The sequence below is a fragment of the Acinonyx jubatus genome, chromosome A2 (genome assembly GCF_027475565.1).
Source record: "Acinonyx jubatus isolate Ajub_Pintada_27869175 chromosome A2, VMU_Ajub_asm_v1.0, whole genome shotgun sequence".
NCBI classification, from domain to species: Eukaryota; Metazoa; Chordata; class Mammalia; order Carnivora; family Felidae; genus Acinonyx; species Acinonyx jubatus.
In genome coordinates, this window is record NC_069383.1 from 96,982,150 (window position 1) to 97,002,519 (window position 20,370).

General features: G+C 47.6%; 2 protein-coding genes across 2 annotated transcripts; one reads left to right on the plus strand and one right to left on the minus strand.

Annotated features, from left to right (window-relative positions):
- Nucleotides 1-454: 454 nt before the first annotated feature.
- Nucleotides 455-19,020, minus strand: LOC106977739 (cytochrome c oxidase assembly factor 1 homolog). Its single transcript, XM_027071588.2, is given in 7 exon segments — nucleotides 455-747; nucleotides 1,615-1,704; nucleotides 4,197-4,252; nucleotides 4,255-4,341; nucleotides 14,370-14,469; nucleotides 16,565-16,616; nucleotides 18,823-19,020. Coding segments are annotated over 5 exon segments (375 nt in total). The 5' UTR covers nucleotides 14,455-14,469; nucleotides 16,565-16,616; nucleotides 18,823-19,020; the 3' UTR covers nucleotides 455-690.
- LOC128314825 (uncharacterized) lies at nucleotides 8,198-12,426 on the plus strand. The gene is made up of 2 exons (XM_053218667.1): nucleotides 8,198-9,689; nucleotides 11,990-12,426. Exons 1-2 carry the CDS (start codon nucleotides 8,198-8,200, stop codon nucleotides 12,124-12,126), a joined length of 1,629 nt encoding a protein of 542 aa, XP_053074642.1. The 3' UTR covers nucleotides 12,127-12,426.
- Nucleotides 19,021-20,370: the final 1,350 nt, after the last annotated feature.

Below are 20,370 nucleotides of genomic sequence, written 5' to 3' on the forward strand. Positions count from 1 at the left end.
GATAAGGACCTACTAGCTTTGAACTACCATTCCCAAGTTAGTTTTGCATGTGCTGTGTACACCTACATATTTTTTAAGCTTCTAAAATGTTTGGACTAAAGCAGTTATTTTGCAAACCTTCATCAGGCAGACAGCTGACAACTAAAACAGAAACAAGAAGACAAACAGAAAGCAGTGAAGCAAAAAGCATTTCAAAGGGATTGACAATGTTCGCAAGCTACTTAACATGAATTCAGGGTCGGGCATTCTCATGTTAACAGTTACAGACCTCTTCAGAGCTGCTAGTAAGACTTGCCTTCTCATTGATGGAACTGAAAACTATGGGGGTCCGGAGGGGGAGGCAGGGAGCAGGCAGGAAAGAAAGAGGAGAACTAGCAAAAATCAGCGAACATCTTATTAACACTGATTCCTTTTACTCTGTGCTTTGCTTTTAGACAGTGAATTTGCAGATAAATTCTTATAAACTTATAGTAAAATGTCCATTTTTGATTAAATTAAAAACCCGCAATAACCGTGGTCAAATTAACATTATACCAAAATTACCACATGCCAGCACATACAGTCACCCCTGGTGCTGGACACCCGGCTCAAGGCCCTGGAGGGACCCGGTGAGGAGGGGAGGCCACTCTTGGAGAAAGCAGAGTCGTTCTGATCACCTGTCCTCCTCCATCACCAGTGTCCCTGCTGAGCTTAAACACGGGAATCTGCTGACCACCCTTGCGCTTTAAGACCTTCTGAAGGTGCCACCTGAGAGAAAACAAAAGAATAGCCTCTAGTCACAAACACCAAAGCAAAAGGCATGGTCAAAAGAAAAAAAAAAGTTGTTTTTGAATAACGTCTTAAAAATTTTACACACTATTTTGTTAGAGCTATAAGATAACGTTTTAGCATTTTCTTAAGGACTCTCATAGTTTAACCAGCATCACTGTCAAGGCAAGTTTAACAAAGAATGACCGGTGAATGGAGGGGGCACCAGGAAAGAGAAGGAGCTTATTCCCCATTTCCTAATTCACATCAACCTTCAATTCTTGGCTGGAACTCTGCCAGCTCCTGCATTAATCCCAGGCTCGGGGGTCAATGAGCCCAGGGGGAGCCGGCTGGGGGCTGCCTGAGGGCTGCCTGCTCCTTTTGTCCTGGGGAATTAAAACACAACTTGGCTAAACAGCAAGCATCTCTGGAGAGGCTTCCAGAAGAGGGAGTGAGTGAATGTAGCTATTGGCAACCAGACAAGAAAAGCCAATTAATGGGGTGGAGATCCTCTATAAAGAATGTGATGAATACTTCTGGAACAGGAACCCATGCCTTTGTTCATCTGTGACGACTGAGGCAAGTGTTAGAAGTTGTAACACAGCATCAGTATCATAGATCTAGATCAGTAGAGCTGTCAAGTTCTTCACAGTCAGCAGCATAAGGAGAGGACAATTCAAGAGGCTTTACTGCATAAAACATCTGGACTGAGCTAAGAGCCAAAGCACTGGCTTGGTGTCCAGGCCATGAAACTTTTCAAGGTTTGAAAAATGAATTCTTACTATTGCAATCATTTCACTACAAATGAAAATGAGAATCAGGATTTCCATTGGAGGGTTCTCTTCCTGTTCCCCCATTCCCACTCACCTTCCCATAATACCTCTGAAAGGGGGCATCTCTGGATGAGCTGACATAGTTATGGCCCTCTAACTTGGTTCCAGAGACTGGAATCTTCAACTGGGGGTATAAAATGCCAGATACAATTGGATACATTGTTGTCCTCCCAAGAGATGAAAAAGTGATGTTTTCTAGAGCTAACCCTATGAAGTCCAATGATCATTCACAGAATTGGTTGTTTTCTAGCTGGAGAACTGACCTGATTTTCCATCTGGCTCCCTCCAAATGTCCTGCCCCTCTTTGGATGGTTTGGTGAGGTCAGTGGCAGTCCTCCTATTTGGCAGAGACCTTATGTGCAAACTCAGGGCTCTGAGTACTTACAACCATATTCAAAAAACCACTGTTAAGAAAGAACATAACTACAGATACATGCAACAATATGGACATCAAAAACAGGCCAAGTGAAAGAGCCTTACCCAGAAGCATATAATTTAATTTTCTAGAACAGGCTAAGCTATGTTGGAAAAATGTATCAGAGAAGTGGTTGTCTCTAGCAGGGCTGAGGGATGTGACAGGACCAACTGGGAAGAGCATAAGCGACTCTCAGGTGATGTGAACAGGCTACATCTAGATGGGGGCTTGTTACATTGGTGAATGCATTTATTAAAATTCATCAAATAGGACAGATTTGTACCTTTCCCAGAATGCAAATTTTACCTCAAAAAAAGAAAGAACAATAAATATATATTAAACTCTGGTTAATGATATGTTGCTTATGTGTTTAAATGAAGTGTATGGATGTTTGAACATGATGTGTTCATGGACACAGATATGGCTAGACAAACAGATATGAGATAAAGCAAATCAAGGAAAATATTACAGTCGACCCTCGAACAACACATCAAAACTCTGCACGTAACTTTTGACTCCCCCCAAATTTAATTATTAATAGCACACTGATGACTGGAAGCCTTACTACTAATATAAGCAGTCGACTAACACATGTTTGTATGTTCTATGTATTCTGTGCTGTATTCTTACAATAAAGTAAGCTAGAGGAAAGAAAATGTTAAGAAAATCATAAGGAGAAAACACATTTACAGTCCCGTACTGTATCAACAAAAATCTGTGTATGAAGTGGGCCCACACAGTCCAAACCTGTGTTGTTCAAGGATCAATTGTAATCGGAGAATCCAGGTAGTGGCTACCTGGGTACCAGAGTGTCAATTCTTTTATCTTCTCTGTACGTTCAAAATTTTCATAATGAAAGAGAGGATCCAGCCCATGGGGAAGCACAGAGGAGCCACGCCACATGGTGTGAAAGACTTGATGACATGCACATAAGGCCACCTGGCACACAGTGGGGCACTCTGTACCTGTCCACCCCTTCCCTTTGTCTTCTGGGCTCCCTCTCTCACTTAGTGGCACCGCCACCTTCCCACTCACCCATATCAGACATTAAAGCATCACCTCTGACGCAGTCCTCTCCTGATCTAAGCAGGCCATAGCTCCGGTTCACACTCTCACGGCTGCACAGCTGCATAGCCACACTGCTTTCCTAAAGGCAGTCCCAGGGGTCCAGTATCTGGGTATTTCCAATCGGCATGAATTGATCTTCTTTTAAAGCCAGATCAAATATTTTTATCAAAATACTCAAGTATGAGTGGCTTTTGTCAGAAAAAAGTCCCAATGAAACTATTCCCATTAAAAAATTAATAAAAACAACACTGACAAAAAAAAAAATAGATCAGAGCATCTCACTCTTACCCATGGCTTCCGCTGGCCCCACAATCGAGTGTGTCTATCTCACACAATGATGTCACGGCCCTGTGGTCCCAGCCCGTCCTACCCACCATACCTGCCTGGGAAGCCTGCACCTTTGTGGAGGTCACACTGGCAGGGGGCACAGCCAAGTGCCTTCTCGGGCACACTGCTCCATAGCTGGCATTCCTTCTCTTCACAACAATGTCCCAGGTGGCTAACTGCTCCCTCCCAGGTTGCTACCACAGCATTCGCTTCAGGGTACCCTGTCTTACTTGGGAGTTTTAAACCATAACCCCCTGGAAACCCTTCTGTATCTCTGAATTGCCCACACAGCTTCGAATCATTCCTCTAACTTGGTGTGGGCCCAAAACATATTTGTTCAACATTAGAATAAACACATCTCATATTCAGGTGACTTTACTGGCTGAAATATAAAAGCGGATATAGCTGAGAAAATGGACTGGCATTTAGTGGCAGCAATGGAATAAATGAGCATTAAAACTAGAGTTTAAAGAGTTGCTCACACTTGAATGAGCACTGACTGGTCGTAGATGTATTTCAAGTTCAAGGCAGAAGCTGTGGCACACTGCTGCTGCTCACTTCCCTACAACAGTCAGTTCCAGATGGTGCCCTGAGCCCGAACACTGCCTTCCCTGCCACAGTTATCCCCCAGAAAGGAAGACGAGTATGTGAGAATAAATTCACCCATAATGCTTTCACAGAAGGTGCTCAGTAATACCTAGTGGAGGTTTTACTTCGTGCATGTTCCCATCCCGAATCCTCCAAGACCGTCCCCCCAGCGATGGCAGCCCTCTCCCGGACTTCAGTCTGCATGGGGAGCACATTACCTGGGCATTGGCAATGTCCACGAAGCTGTACTTGGTGAGGTGGAGCTAATGGACAAAAGCGGAGGGCCCAGAGCCGCCAGGGCCTCGGGGTAGCTGTGCAGCTGCTCCAATGCTAGCTAGTAATAGGAAGCCCTGGAAAAAGCTTCTAAGGGAGAAAGACAGTTATTACATTTATTTTTCTTTTTAAACTCAGGTAGACTCTCTATAGAAAGTTGGAGGATACAATTCATGTACAGCATCGAAACAGAAACAAATGTGAAATTTCTGGATGGAAAATAATTCGGGAACATTTACCCTAAACTGTCCCTTTTAGAGACTCCAAAAGCAAAGTATAGAAAGTCAGTGTTAGGATGTCCCTGGAAGGGGGCGGCCCTCTTGCCAGCGCGCCGGGACCAACTGAATGAAGGTCAACCAATCACCGAGCGCCAGCACAACCCGATGGAAAGCCCCGAGTGGCTCTCCAGAACGAACTGAAGGTCAACCAATTACCAAGCAACAGCACAACCTGGCTCGAGAGAAAGACCCACCCGAGCCTAAATCTGGAACTGCTGCAGCTTAAAAACCCTACCCCACCATACCCGGGCGCGACTTCCTTGACTCCTCTCTCTCTCTCCCTGAGTCACAGAACCTCGTCCGAGACCTTAGTTCCCAAATAAAGCCTTTGACTGCTAAAATTTTTTAGCCTCTGACTCCTATCTTTACCCTGCCTCATGCCTGACCCTAACATTTGGTGCCGAAACCCAGGAGGAGGTGGTAGCTCGCCTCCCTCGGCTGAACTCCCCCCTCCTCACCAAGCCAGATGCCAACCACCCTACTCTCAAGAGACTACAGGAGCCGGTAAGTAGGACAGACCCCTCCTTTCCCCCCTTCCAACTACGGCTGACACCCACGAGACACGTCTCGCAAGTCAGTCTCCTCTCCTCTGCACACCGAAAGGCCCGCACGCCAAAAGACCCCTTATCACAACGCGAGGGACGCCTCGCCTTGCCACGCCAATGGGGAGTAACGAGTCTAAACCACCTCGATCTCTTACCCCCCTCCAATGTCTGTTAAAAAACTTTCGGCTCCTGGGCTTACAAGGTGAACTTCGTCGTAACCGACTCGTCCGCCTTTGCACTGTAGTCTGGCCTCAATACAAATGAGATAATGATTCTCAATGGCCACCTGAGGGGTCTTTACAATACCAAATCTTAACCAATCTGGACAATTTCTGCCATCGGCTGGGAAAATGGGGAGAAATACCCTACGTTATGGCCTTTTGGGACCTCAGGTCTCGCCCCCACCTATCTTCCTCCTGCCCCTCTGCATGCATGCTCCTTGTCCGCCCACAACCCCCCAATGACCCCACCTCACCAATTTCCCCGATCTCTGACCCGTTAGAGGATCTAGCCACGCCACCCACCGGGCCTCGCCCCTCTCTGTACTCCCAACCCCCAGCCATCCCACCCTTGCCTCCCATATCATCCCCAACTCGTGCTCAGGCCCCTCCCAGCAAACAGACCCCAGCGGCCATCTTACCTCTCTGTGAGGTGGCAGGGACTGAAGGCCTGGTTCACGTCCCCTTCTCCAAGACTTGTCCGCCATTGAAAAGCGACTAGGGTCATTCTCAGCAGACCCCACCCAATACATTAAGGAATTCCAATACCTCGCCCAAGCCTACAGTCTCACATGACATTCATGTGATCCTCACCTCTACCCTCACCCCTGAGGAGAGGGAGCGCATCCAGGCCGCAGCCAGAGAGCATGCAGACCAAACCCACATGACCGACCCCACTATGCCCGCAGGAGCCGATGCTGTCCTGGCAGCCGATCCCAATTGGAACTACCAACATGCAGGCAATGGTCACCGGCGCCGGGACCAGATGATCCAATGCCTACTAGCAGGCATGAGGGCAACCTCAAACAAATCAGTAAATTTTAACAAACTTCAAGAAATAATACAAGACCCCCATGAAAACCCCGCAGCCTTCCTTAGCCGGCTCACAGAGGCACTTACCCAATATACCAGACTAGACCCTACCACCCCCGCTGGGGCCACGGTACTGGCCACCTATTTTATTTCCCAATCAGCCCCTGATATTCGAAAAAAACTAAAAAGGGCTGAAGACAGCCCTCAAACCCCTATGGCCGACCTGGTAAAGATGGCTTTTAAAGTTTTTAATGGCCAAGAGGAAGCTCAAGAACAATAGTGACAGTCCCGTCTCCAACAAAAGGTACAATTACAAACCCAAGCCTTGGTAGCTGCCCTGAGACCAGCCGCAGTAAAGCCCTCTGGACCACGGCCCCCTCTGGGGCCTTGTTTTAAATGTGGCCAAGAAGGCCATTGGTCTCGTCAGTGTCCCCATCCCAAAAAGCCTACCAGTCCATGCCCATTGTGCCAGCAAATGGGCCACTGGATATCCGATTGTCCTAACCCAAGGGACAACAGACTCACAACACCTCCACGTGGCGAGGCTTCACCCGGATGGGACTCTGCCTTCCAACTGTTGGAGATGGAGGATGACTACTGACGAGGCCCAGACTCAGTAACTCCGGTGACCCACGCCAAGCCCAGGGTAAAACTCCAGGTAGCAGGTAAGTCCATCTCCTTTCTGTTGGACACGGATGCTACCTATTCCGTCCCTGCCGAGCTATTCCGGCCCCACTACGCCATCCTCCGTTTCGGTCATGGGCATAAATGGCACCCCCTCCATTCCCCCATGCACACCAGTACTCACCTGCTGCCTGGATGGCCTCCACTTCTCCCACTCCTTCCTAGTCATCCCCTCCTGCTCCGTCCCCCTGTTGGGCTGAGACATCCTCAGTAAATTAGGAGCCTCTATACATTTACCAGCTATTTGCTCCTCTCACTCCCCCACTCATCTCCTACTGGCTGTTATCATGGACGACACAGACCACAGCCTCAACCCACACCCAGACCTCCCAATAGACCCAATCGTATGGGATACATCCACCCCAACAATCGCCACCCATCACCAACCTGTCCTCATTAGACTCAAAAATCCATCACAATTCCCATCTAGACCCCAATACTCAATCTCCCACACTCCAGACTAGGCCTGAAGCCCATTATCGATCGCCTACTCAAGGAGGGCCTCCTAATCCCATGTCATTCCCCCTGCAACACCCCAATCTTGCCTGTAAAAAAGCCAAATGGCTCATATAGACTAGTTCAAGACCTCCAAATAATCAATGAAGCTGTAATTCCCATCCATCCAGTAGTGCCCAACCCATATACCCTCCTCTCCCAAATCCCCCCATCCACGACCCATTTTACAGTGCTTGATCTCAAAGATGCCTTTTCCACCATTCCCTTACATCCTGAGTCCCAATTCCTCTTTGCCTTCACATGGCAAGATCTAGTCACTTCTCTGGCCTGCCAACTCACATGGACGCTACTTTCCCAAGGATTTCGTGATAGTCCCCATCTCTTTGGGCAGGCCTTGGCCAGGGATCTCCTCAAAGCCCCACTCTCCAGTCACTGTACTCTACTACAGTACATAGATGACCTTCTATTATGTGGAACCTCTTTCGACCACACCAAACAAGATATAGTCCAAATCCTAAATTTCCTGGCTAACCTGGGGTATCGAGTCTCCCCACACAAAGCCCAAATCTGTACTAATACAGACATATTCCTGGGAGTCTCACTCACACCTACTACCAAGGCCCTAACCCAAGATCATCTTCAAGCCCTCCAGACCCTGTCCCCACCTACCAATGCAGACGAAATCCTCTCCTTCCTGGGTCTAGTAGGCTTCTTCCGACACTGGATCCCTAACTTTGCTATACACGCAGCCCCCCTATACAAAGCAGCCAAAGAAACCCCCCAAGGCCCACTCTCCAGCCCAGGATCGGTCGCAAGGGCCTTCCAACGGCTGGTCACATCTCTAGTCACTCAACCGGTCCTTTCCCTCCCTAATGTTTTAAAGCCTTTCCTCTTATACACAGATGAGAGGGCTGGAATTGCCACAGGGCTCCTAACCCAACCCTGTGGCCCTATGTTACAAGCTATCGCCTACCTTTCTAAACAACTGGACCCTACGATCAGGGGGTGGGAACTCTGCCTCAGAGCACTTGAAGCAGCAGCCACTCTAACCCAAGAGGCATTCAAACTCACCCTACACTGCCCCCTAACAGTACTTTCACCGCACCATCTATCTGATCTCCTTACACATAAGGCCCTGGCACACTTCTCCCCATCAGGCATACAATTGTTCCATCTGCTCTTTATTGAAAATCCTGAAATATCTCTCCAACTCTCCCCCAGACTCAATCCTGCCACACTACTTCCACAAATCAACCCCAAAGACACTTCACAGCCACCCTTCCACTCCTGCACTGAACTTATAGATATTTTCTCCAAACCTCCATCTAATTTAAAGGACCTTCTCCTCACTTCCCCTGATCTCAACCTATTTGTAGACGGCAGCTCACTAGTTGACTGCAAGGGCCACCGACGAGCAGTGTACACTGTAGTTACATTAAACCAAACTCTAGAGACCCAGACTTTATCCACAGGAACCACATCCCAGAAGGCTGAACTCACAGCCCTCATTAGGGCTCTCCAATTGTCCAGAAACAAAAGGGTCACAATATACACAGACTCAAAATACGCTTTCCTTATTGCACATACACACTCCCACTTATGGGAAGAAAGAGGATTCCTCACAACTAAGGGTACCCCCATCATCAATGGGCCACTCATGGCAAAACTCCTTGAGGCCCTCAAACTCCCACAGGAAGTGGCCATTGTCCACTGCAAGGGCCATCAACCCCTAACCACAGAGATAGCTACAGGAAATCACAAGGCTGACAACACCGCTAGACAAATAGCTCTCTCTCTCGACCCAGTTCCTATGGGCATCCTCACCAAAGATACCACTCCCAATTATACCCCAGATGAACAAAAACAATACATGGCCCATCCCAATGCCCACGCCAACGCAGGCTGGACCATGCTGGGCCCCCGACTGGCCCTCCCAAATAGCCTAGTCCCTTCCCTACTAACAAAAATCCACAAAACCCTACACATTGGGCCGGAGGCCACCTTCCGCTTCCTTGAGCCCTTTATGTACCACCCGCACCTACAACAACTGATCACCAAAACACACCAACAATGCACCACATGCGCCGCAGTCAGTTCCCAAGGGAGAATGAGGCACCCAGGCCCCACTCATCAGATGCGGGGCCATCTCCCGGGCGAAGACTGGCAAATAGATTTCACTCACATGCCAAAACACAAAAAATTACGGTATGTCCTTACTATAATTGACACCTTTACAGGGTGGATAGAAGCCTTCCCCACCTCATCTGAAGGGGCCTCCACAGTGGCTGAGATCTTACTCAAGGACATCATTCCCCGCTTTGTTCTACCAAGAAGGATACAGTCTGACAACGGGCCCGCTTTCATCTCAGCAGTCACCCAACAGGTCTCCAAAGCTTTGGGTATTACTTGGAAACTCCACATACCACACCACCCCCAGTCCTCGGGTAAGGTTGAAAGGGCCAATGGCCTCATAAAAGACCATCTCACTAAACTCTCCATAGAGACTCGGCTTTCTTGGCCTCAACTCCTACCTATAGCACTCACCTGACTCCGAGCTGCTCCCTGAGGACCCACAGGCCTCAGCCCATTTGAACTCCTATATGGGTGACCCTTCCTGTTACCCCAACCCTACCAAAAGATCCTCCTCCTTTGGCTGCCTATCTCCCTTACCTCAGCCTGCTCCGACACCTGATTTGACAGTACACTGACCTCACTCTACTAGCTCCCATCCATCTCTCCTCTCCCTCACTATCTGTAAACCCAAGAGACTCAGTGCTCCTTCGAGTAAGACAAAAACCAACCCTTGCCCCCCGGTGGGAGGGTCCCTACACAGTCATACTCACAACCCCCACGGCTGCTAAATTATTGGGCCACACCCCATGGGTTTACACCTCTGACCTCAAACGGGCCCCCCCTTTACCCCCTATACCAGAAGAATCGTGGACCTCCCAACCAACCGGCCCCCTCACCCTCAAACTAACCCGACAGGCCCCTTCATGACGGACCCTTCCCCTCGGTTTCCCACCTTCACACTCAACAATATTACACGAGCTACAACTCTCCCACTCATCCGACCCCATCACCCTCCCCTTATTTCTCTCCTGGGTCTCCGACTGTTGGCTTCAGGGAACTCTCTCCGATTTCTCCCCCGTCGAAATCTCCTTCTTTAGCTTTTTACTAACCATACTTCTATATCATGATGATACTTCCCTTGTTACTCCTTGTTAACATCATCCCCCTTATACCCTCACAACCCTCCTATAGGTGGGTTTTTTACCTATCCGAAACTTTTAATGGACACACCTCTATCACACCCTCTACCCCTTGCTCCATTGTTGGGTGCCAAAATCAAGTCACCTTTAAATTCCCCTCTTTCAACACCCTCCAAGCCTCTACGCGGATTACTCCTGCCATTTGCTTTTTATATGACCAAACTGACAAAATATGCTCCCAAACCTCCCCCAACCAATATGGAGGATGCCCCTATCACTATTGTAACATACACTGGTTCAACCTATACTGTTTCACAGGACCAAGGACAGGCCGCTTCTGCTTCAAAAATGGCAACTTTACCCTTACTGTCCCTGATCCATGGGATACCCGCTGGCAAACCGGAATAAAGGGCAAACTGTATCAGAATGACCATTTCTCTAACCCCATCTCCTTTTTAACCATCTATCAAACCTATGAGCCCTCAATGTCTCCTTTCCTCTCCAGCCTTAAAGATCTTACCCAAGTAATCACGGACCAAAAAGACCAGCTCAACACACAACTACAGACACCCCCTGCACAACATCCCTTCTCATGGCTTACATTGATCAGACAAGGAGCCATCCTGCTTAATCACTCAGGCTTAACCAACCTGTCACACTGCTTTCTTTGTGCATCCCTTCAGCAGGATCCAGTAATAGCCGTCCCATTACCCACCCCCTTTCCCAACACCACTAACTCCATCAACCACCCCAGAAGTCAAATCTCCCTACAGATTCCCATCTTCACTGAGACCCCTCAAGGCAACACGTCTCACCCAATATGCTACTCCTCTCATGCCTCCCCAACTTGCCCCTCCCCCCTGCCTATGCCTAGCCACGACCCTCCCCCAGGGGGATTCTATTGGTGTAAGGGCACAGCTTATAAACAAATGCCCCAAAATGCTTTTATCTGTCTCCCAGTCACCATTATCCCCCAACTCACCCTATACGGACAGGAAGAACTCCATCAACTCCTCGAATTCCGTCTCCAAAAACGAGTTGTTTTCCTCCCACTAATGGTCTCTCGCTAGCCACGTCCCTATTGGCCGCCAGGGTTGGGACCGGCTCCCTCACACACTCCATTACCTCCTCCAGGGACCTGTCAGACAGGCTCCAGATCGCAATAGAAGCCTCATCAACCTCCCTATCCAAATTACAAAGGCAGATCAACTCCCTAGCATAGGTCACTCTACGAAACCAACGAGCCCTAGATCTCCTGACAGCAGAAAAAGGGGGAACATGCCTGTTCCTGAGGGAAGAATGTTGCTACTACCTCAATGAGTCAGGCTTAGTTGAAACCGATATAGAACACCTAAAGGAAATCCAAAAAACTCTATCCACCCACCCAGGATCCTCAGACCCCCTAACCTCCTGGTGGCAATCACCCCACCTAACTTGGCTCCTCCCCATGGTCACCCCACTAGTTTCTATCTGTATAATACTTATGCTCTTACCTTGTTTTCTCCGTTTCATATGGAAACGAACTCATGAAGTTGCCCAGGTCGCATTTCATCGGATGGTGGTCCAGCCCTATTCCTGCATTCCAACCTCAGACCCCACATACTATGGCATCACCCTTACACCCGCAGGAAGCAGCCAGATCAGATCCCTCGCCCATTATCACCAATAAGAGGTTGGAATGTTAGGATGTCCCTGGAAGGGGACGGCCCTCTTGCCAGCACGCCCGAACAAACTGAAGCCCCGAGCAGCGCGCGGGAACAAACTGAAGGTCAACCAATCACCGAGCGCCAGCACAACCTGGCTCGAGAGAAAGACCCACCCGAGCCTAAATCTGGAACTGCTGCAGCTTAAAAACCCTACCCCACCATACCCGGGCGCGACTTCCCTGACTCCTGTCTCTCTCTCCCTGAGTCACGGAACCTCACCCGAGACCTTAGTTCCCAAATAAAGCCTTTGCTAAAATTTTTTAGCCTCTGACTCCTATCTTTACCCTGCCTTACACCTGACCCTAATAGTCAGTATCTGCGGGAACGTGGCAGATGACCTTGAGCAAGGTACTTGATTCTTTCCGTACCTCAATTCCTTCATCTCTCATTTCCCACCTTATTCGTTGCCTCGTTTCTTCATCTAAGGGGTTTGCCCAGATCCTTTCTGGCTTTCCTTTCAGTTCTAAAGTCCTGTGATTCCATGACTTGCTCAAAGTGACATGGCTCGTCCATGGTAGAGCTGGGGCCAAAATCTATGACTCTGGACTTCTAAACATTGCTCCTTTCACTAGGATGAAGGCCCCAATAAACCAGCATAAAGTATCCCCCAACATCAACAGCAACAAAACCTTTGGGCCAAGAAACAGAACGTGAAAATGCTGGTTTGTCAAGTTTATAGATTTAAGGCAACATTTCATGTAGGTTAAGCTGCTTATAAGCTGCTCACAGTCTCAGGTACATTTCTTGGGCCAAAGGCTACCAGAAACCCCAGGAAGTTCCTCCCTGAAGGTATAAGGTAGACGAGCTGCCTTCGGGAGAGAGCAAAGGTAGGCTTCCCAAGTAGGGGTTTCAGTTTGGCAACAAGAAAGAGCTTCCCTCCTGTAGGCCCCATCCCAGTATGAAAGGGGAGGATGGCCTGAGACAGGAGAGGCCAGGGAGGATGCTCACCCTGGGCTACTTCCCAGGACTGGGAAGTATGAGCATGGTGCCAGCCAAGACAGGAAAAGGAGGAGCACAGGTCGGGTCCAGATTTCCATGGTGAGACACCGTTCTCAGTATCTCCTATGTCTTACAATTTATTTAATTTTACAACAACCTCATGCACAGGCACTAGTGTTGCCCCTCATCACACAGATAATGGAGGTGAGAGATCCTCCCACAAGGCTACACAGCCAGCGCAGAGCTGGCTCTGGCATTCAACTCAGGCGGTTGGCTATAGATGCCAGCTGGGCTATCTCTCCTGGACGAGCCCGGCCTACTGAGGAGGAAAGACCTCGGTCTCCTGACCCATAAAATGTACCCATTCCTGTTGTGTCCTGCTCCCACCCCTTGGGCAGAGGGGAGAGGAGGCTGAGCTATTCCAGTCTGAATTACCCCTGGCTGTGCTCGCCTCAGGCCACCTCAAGACTCAGAGAGCCCTGGGCCAAGGCTGAAGGAAGGTGGGGGAGAAGGGATGCACAGGACACTGAGCGCTCTCTGCCTGTCTGCTGGTGATACGTCCTGGCAGGAAGTGAAAATGGTGCAGAGTCAGAGTGAGAAGCCAGGCTGGGTGGGCATAAAGGATCTTCAAAGAAAGGCAGTCTAGAAAAAAAAAAAAAAAAAAGAAAAAAACTGCTGCTGCTTTGCAACTAGTAGCACTGAAATGACTCTAAATGTCTTGGCTGCCCACAGTAATTGTGGCCTGTCTTTACAAATTCAAATTTGTGTGCAGTGGGGCTGGAAGCAGCATCTGTCAGCAGTTTGCATCCCGGGCTCTTCTTTTATTTTCTCCCCTCACCAGAGTCCCTTGCTCAAGGTCCCCTCCTCCAGAGAATGGCAGGGCAAACAGGCTGAGGACTCTTGAAAAACAGCCAGTTTTCCCCACCTGTGAACCATCTGGTACTGCCCTTTCCCTCTCTTCTTTACATAATCTCAGAAATCTTAAGGGATCTCTTGTGTGTGCACTGGAGTGAAAGCCCATCTTGCTTTTTGCAAGGCTTGTGATGCAAACGAATCCTGGTCCTTTCATTTGCGCTTGGAGATCCAGGAAAAACTGGGATTATAGGATAAACAGGAAGCTATAGCCAAAGGAATGGTACTGGCTACTAAAAATAGCCCTTTCTCTAATCTCCTGAAAGCATCTCAAGTATTTCCTTTGATGGAGGAGCAGGGCAGAGAGAGCTGGGAGGAAGCTACGCCTTGGCGGCTGGGTTCACTGGATACTTACTTCGTATAAGGTAATATATAAGGGTGCAGCTCCCACTGGCCACCACACTGGAAAGAAGGACCAGTTTCCCCAGAGGCAATGGCATCTTGCTTCCTGGAGACTTTACAAACAAAAGACATGAATTAGTCTTTAAATTCAAGTTTAGGACAAGGGACTTTGGCTGGATTGGGCCCCACAGGGAAAGGAAAGCTAAAGAGGAAGCCAGCAAGGAGGGGAGGCCACCTTCCGCATTTGCTTCCTTTCAGAAAACCAGGGCTGGTTCTGGAGCCAAAGCAAAAGTGCCCTCCCGAGGGTGGCCCACATCCAGGACCCAGGCCGTGGGGGCGACGGCTGAGCACAGAGCAAGCATTCAGCACTTGTCTTTTCGGACGGAACCCAGCCCGTGTGCCAAGTCCTACATGGCCAGGAAGCACAACCACTTTGTCTCCTGCCTGCTGGTAAACAGGAAGCTTATCCTTTTGTGGCAGTAGTTGGTCTTATGAGCCTACCAATAGGCCTGCGTGGTCACTGGCTGCTTTCTTTCACATTTTGAAAAATGTCCCACCCCCCTGGATGAGGAAACTGTGGTCATGACTCTCAGGATGAATGAACAGATGGAGAGGAGCCAGCTCAGCAAATTCAGCATACCATGGCCACCCTGGCCTTAACTCCTGTCTCCTGAAGGCCTGGGTGGGGCTTTGAGCAGCACTAGGGCCTCAATGGTACCAATTATGCTCCTTCTGGTGGCCATTTAACCACTGCTCACAACTGGCCTAAGCCTTTCTGTGAAGCTGTAAGATACCCGGCCATAAAGCAGAGCAGGACACTGGCTTAGGACTGGATAAATCACATAAATGAGAGCAGACACTGAAAAGTGAGGAGTGCATGGCGCAGCCAAAAGGGAGCTTCGACCCAGCTCCAGCTGACAATGGTTATGCAGGCCAAGTCTGGATGGATCTTCCAATACTCCAAGAGACCTTTTATGTTAAACCGTTCCAATTCTAAGTGTTGACAACCAACTAAAAAGAAAAACAAACAAAAAAAACCCAAAACAACAACCAAAAAAAAAAAAACAAAACCCAACAAAATGCGTATGAGTCAGGTTCTTTCTGTAGGCTTCTGGTTTGCTTTGACCACCCAAGCTGCACCAGGGCATCCTCACCCTCCATGAGATTTAGGTAAATTCCTCTGTCTGTCTTTGCTGATATTTCTCCAAGAAGAAATGAGATTTTGGACAGAGATGGAAACCTCAGTTATAAACTGGGAAGGAAAAGACGAAAAGTGTTTATATCCCCATTTGAAGATTTAACGTTAGAGTTTTATGTGCTTCTTTAGGACCAAGCTTTTGATGTGACCTAAAGGGGTCCAAGGCATTACAGTGCAAAATACTGGGCATTTCTCTGCCAGCTAGATCTGAGTCAAGGTATCCATATTCTCACCATCTACTCCTCCACCTTCTAGAATACAGATACTACTAACAACCGTCTACTTATTTCTGAAACCTGAAGGTAAATGAATCCTTAGGAAGGGCTGTTGGAGAAAGTTCCTCATATGGATATTCCTTCTGGGAACTGAGAACTAAATATACCCTCAGGGCTAATGTTGACCAGCTCTACACTAAAATAACACTAAATTGAGGTTTCTGTATAAAAAGTATTTTGATCAACATATCAAATTAAGGAAGATGAAGCATTAGATCATCCTTGTATTATTTATTTATACGCATTTTATCCAACAGAGAAGGCTGCTGAAACCCCAAATACATGTACCCAGATCGCTGTGACAGTTTTGGCTGGTGCTGGGTAGTATGTAAGAATATTTATCAAAGTTGCGTGTAAGCTAATTATAGCAATGTAATCTGGGAAAAGCCATTTAGTCTCATAATGGAAAGGGTCGGAGCATCTCCAAAAAATGCATGAGTCAGATCTTGCTTAATTTGAAGGATAACTCAGGAGGGTGGGGCCGTGAGCATGAATCACATAGAACTCCCCAGAAGGTTGTAGTTTCTACAGCTGACATGAGACATGAGAAGGAAAACTGTCCTGAAACAATTCAGAGAATAGCCACCCATCTCTCATGTGAAATTACAGCCACAAGTGGACACTAGAGACCAGGAAAAACTCACAATTATTAAGGGAGCAACTTACATCTATTGTCTAACTTGAGAATACTCTGGCAGGTTCTAAGGGGGAACACGGCCCCAGAACATTCATTACCTTTGCCACTTCACAGCACGGCTTTCTTGAAAATCATCAAAGAGAAGTCGCTCTGCAATTAGATAAAGATTTTACATTAAAGTCACTTTTCAAACCCAATTCTCTCTGATTTCCAGTTTAAGACAGCCAAGTTTTATTACCAATCCAAGCTTTGGAACACGAATAAAAAGTTTAAATTTCAAAACAAGCCTTGTCTATACAGGGCTCTGGTTTTCCCCCCTTCTCTTCTGCCATGTAAGGAAAAGAAGAAACAACAAAGCCTGATGGTCTCCTGCGTGTGCACTATGTACCTCATAACAACCAGAAAACTGGTGTGGAGGGGCAGGCATACACGGCACGTGTCTGACCACAATGCACACGATCCTGGATACAGGCAGCTGCCCACCAAAACAAGACGCCATCAATATAAGCTGTACAGCATGGATTAAAGCAGTTTTTTAGGGTTAAAAAGAAACAACAGTGTATTAAGTGTATACATAGGCTTTAATAATAATGATACGAGGTAACATATCTCTATTAGGTGCTTGGTGCCTATATGCTAAGCACGGTACATACAATAATTCATTTAATTCTCACAATCACCCCATGAAGTAGGAACTATTGTTATTATCCCTATTTTATAGATAAGTAAACTGAGGCACAGAGAGGTTAAGTAGAGTGTCCAAAGTCACTGATATGTGTCTCGGTGGTAGAACTGGGATTCAGACAGGCAGTCTGGTACCAGGGTCTGTGTTCTTAGGCACCATGATGCACTGACTTTAAGATACCTGCTGATTTCAGAAATACTGAAAAGTAAATATATACACATACATATACATAGACACATATGTGTATGTCTCTAAATTAAAATATACTCATGTTCAGTGCAAAAAGACCTCATCATATATGCCTTTCCTGCTATTTTTCATGATAAGAATGAGGCGCATACTTGTACTTTCACTCTTTCATTTAGCAAATGGTTGTGGAGGGCCTGCTCTTGTCAGACAAACAGTGCTGAGGGGAATAAAGACAATTCACAAAAGGGCCGTCAAGTATAACTATGCAGTACAGCACAGCACAATCCTAGCAGGCTTCCACTTCCAGGTGAAACATCCTAGATTCCTCATTATTAAGATGGTTTTCCAACAGTTGGAAGTTCTAGAAAGTTACTTGAGGAAGGGGCAGGTACCTTTTCCTAATTTGCACAAAGGTGCCTATGGGCGAGCTGCAGCCCGGTTAGTGCAGGCAGAGTCCTGAGCACCAGGAGAGGAAGCGACACCCAGGAAGTGGTCAGCTCTTCCTGGAGGGGGTCAGCAAAGGTTTCACAGAGGAAATCAGCTCGGCAGAGAGAGCAGAGCTGAAGGAAAGGGTGACAGGCTTCAGGTCGGTGGAAACGATGAGCGAAGGCCAGCAGCAGAAATGAGAGCTGGGGGTGTGGGAGGAGTCTGAGCCACACGACAGTGGTCTGGGAATGGAGGCAGTTCCTGCTGAGGAAGGCCACCCACTCTGAGCTGCTGGGCTCTACCCCATAGAAGGGGCCGCAGGCAGGAGCAGCAGCAGTGGAGTAGAAAGAGTATATGAGAAGGGCAGTTTCTTAAAATATTTATTTGCTCATTTGTACACCAGCTCATTCTAAAAAGGATGATAGGGCTAACAAGGATGTAAATTTTAGAAGAGAAGAAAGAAATGAATGAGGAAATGAAGCCAAAGAGAAAATAATTTTAAGAAAAGAAATACAGCTGGGGTAACATTAGTGCATAAAATTACACACTCTGGTGCACTAGACATTTCTTCAAGGCAGCCAGGAGGGAAGTCTGAGCAACTACAAGGCCCAGTGTCCATGGGGTCATGGGACACAGCAGCTGAGGAGGAATACAATTCCTAATAACACACAAAGCCCGAGAAAGATCTCTCCCACACATGCTCAGCAATGGAGTCTCTGAATTGGCTAGCATTGCAAACAACATCCCTAGAATTGTTTTTAAAAGTTCACAAATTCCAAATAGTCACTTTTTTGGATAACATCCCCTAATAAAAGCCACAATCAGAGTCCAAGCAGAAACATAAACAATTCTACAAGTGGCCCAAACATTGGGGCCTAAGTGGGAAGTTCTGACCGGCTACCTTGACTCAAAGGAGAACTAAGGCAGTCATGACTGACCGGGTCTCCAGGGAGCCCCTCCATGTGTGACAGTGAGGTGAGGGATTTGGGGTTGAGGTGGGGAGAGGAGAACAAGGACTCAGCCTCTGCCCCTTTCAATCAGCTTCCGTTTACCTACCTCATCTGCAGCCTTGAAGATAGTGGTCAGCAGCCCCCAACCTCACACACCACAAATTCAAAAAGGCATGCTGGAGAACTAGAGATAGATTTGAGGCTACCTCCAGGAATGTTGTATTTTAGAACTAAGCTTTTGATCACTGAAAATCTGTTAATCTGATGTGAAAATCTGCAAGAAACTCAAATTCAGTTAGCCTAATACACAGCCAATCAGGGGAAGATTTTTTGCTTTACAGTTAACTAAGAGGCAAGGGTTGTGACACATCTTGAAAATGAAGCTGGTTAGCCACAGGAAAGCGGAACAAAGTACAGGCAGGCTCTCTTCAGAAAGCAGTCAGTAACTCTGCTCTGACACACGAAGGGTGACTTAGGCCCACAAAGGCTAATGGCTTACAAACTCTTCTCAAAGGAGTGAGCACCTTTCTGGAGTCAAAGGGCAATCTGTGAAACAGGGTCGAGGACCCTCCTGTCACCTCCCTCCGAGCCCCCGACCAGATGGAGGAGATCCATAGGAAGTATCATTAGGGAGATAAACAGAAGCAGCTAGATGGTTCAAGCCACAGTCATGATCTGACCAGGGGAAGATGGAAGCAATCTGGTGGTATGATCTCAAACTGGGCTGCACATCAGAATCCTGTGAAGAGCTTAAAAAAAAAATTTGATGTCCAGGCCACTCCTCAGATGGATTGAAATAGAATCTATGGGAGTGGGATCCAGGCACTGGTGTTTTTTAACCTCCTCAGGTGAGCCTAATACACAGCCAAATTTGCAGCCAGTGGTCTACAGAAACAACACCCTGCAAGTCAAGTACATGGGCTGTGGTTCAAAGGCTGGTCAGATGATCCTGTAGGGGGTCCTGGGACATTAGAGAATGGAGCCAGCTGTTCTCTCCATGCCACACACACCACCTCCCCGACCACATCTTGAGAGATTTAGAGGCTGTGGCAATAAATGAAATAGACTCCTCTTCCCAAGTGGTCTGGCCCTGGATAACAGGCACATAACCCTCGTGGGCCCTGGTCTGATAGCGGGAACCTGAAGCAGCAATCTGCCAGTGTGTGAGATAAAATCCTTGAGTTTAATAAGAGGTAAGCTCAGGAGGTCCTTATAGCAAGACAAGCACCCCAAAACCCAGCTGAGAAAGATGGACTGATGTAAGATAATAAATCCTTGATTTTATGAGGCAGTTTTCTCACATTGTAATATTTCTGAAATCAGGCTATGTCTTACAAGCTGGGCCTCTTTAGTAAAGTGATTCTTTTCTCAACACTACCATCCCCAAATTGTTAAAACCATAATTTGCCTTAATACGTTAAGAGTGGGCATAATAGGCAGCTGAAGTTGGAGCAGGGCCAGCCTGTACATGAACTCAGGACCATGTGAGCTTCCCAGCAAGACTATTAATATCCCATGGTTCTTCTTTAACTCTGGGCTTTGCTCAGGGAGACCCAGTCCAGGAATAATCTACCCACTCAATTTCCTCTGGATGACGTATGGCTGGTCTGGCTTGTCCCACATCTGAGTGACTACTATGGGCCAGGCATAAAGC

Excerpts from the sequence above, each read along its gene's own strand:
- LOC128314825 (XM_053218667.1), top strand. The coding sequence starts at position 8,198 with ATGTTACAAGCTATCGCCTACCTTTCTAAACAACTGGACCCTACGATC. Across the intron at positions 9,690-11,989 it reads ACACCACCCCCAGTCCTCGG|TTGCCCAGGTCGCATTTCAT; the intron begins GTAAGGTTGAAA and ends GAACTCATGAAG.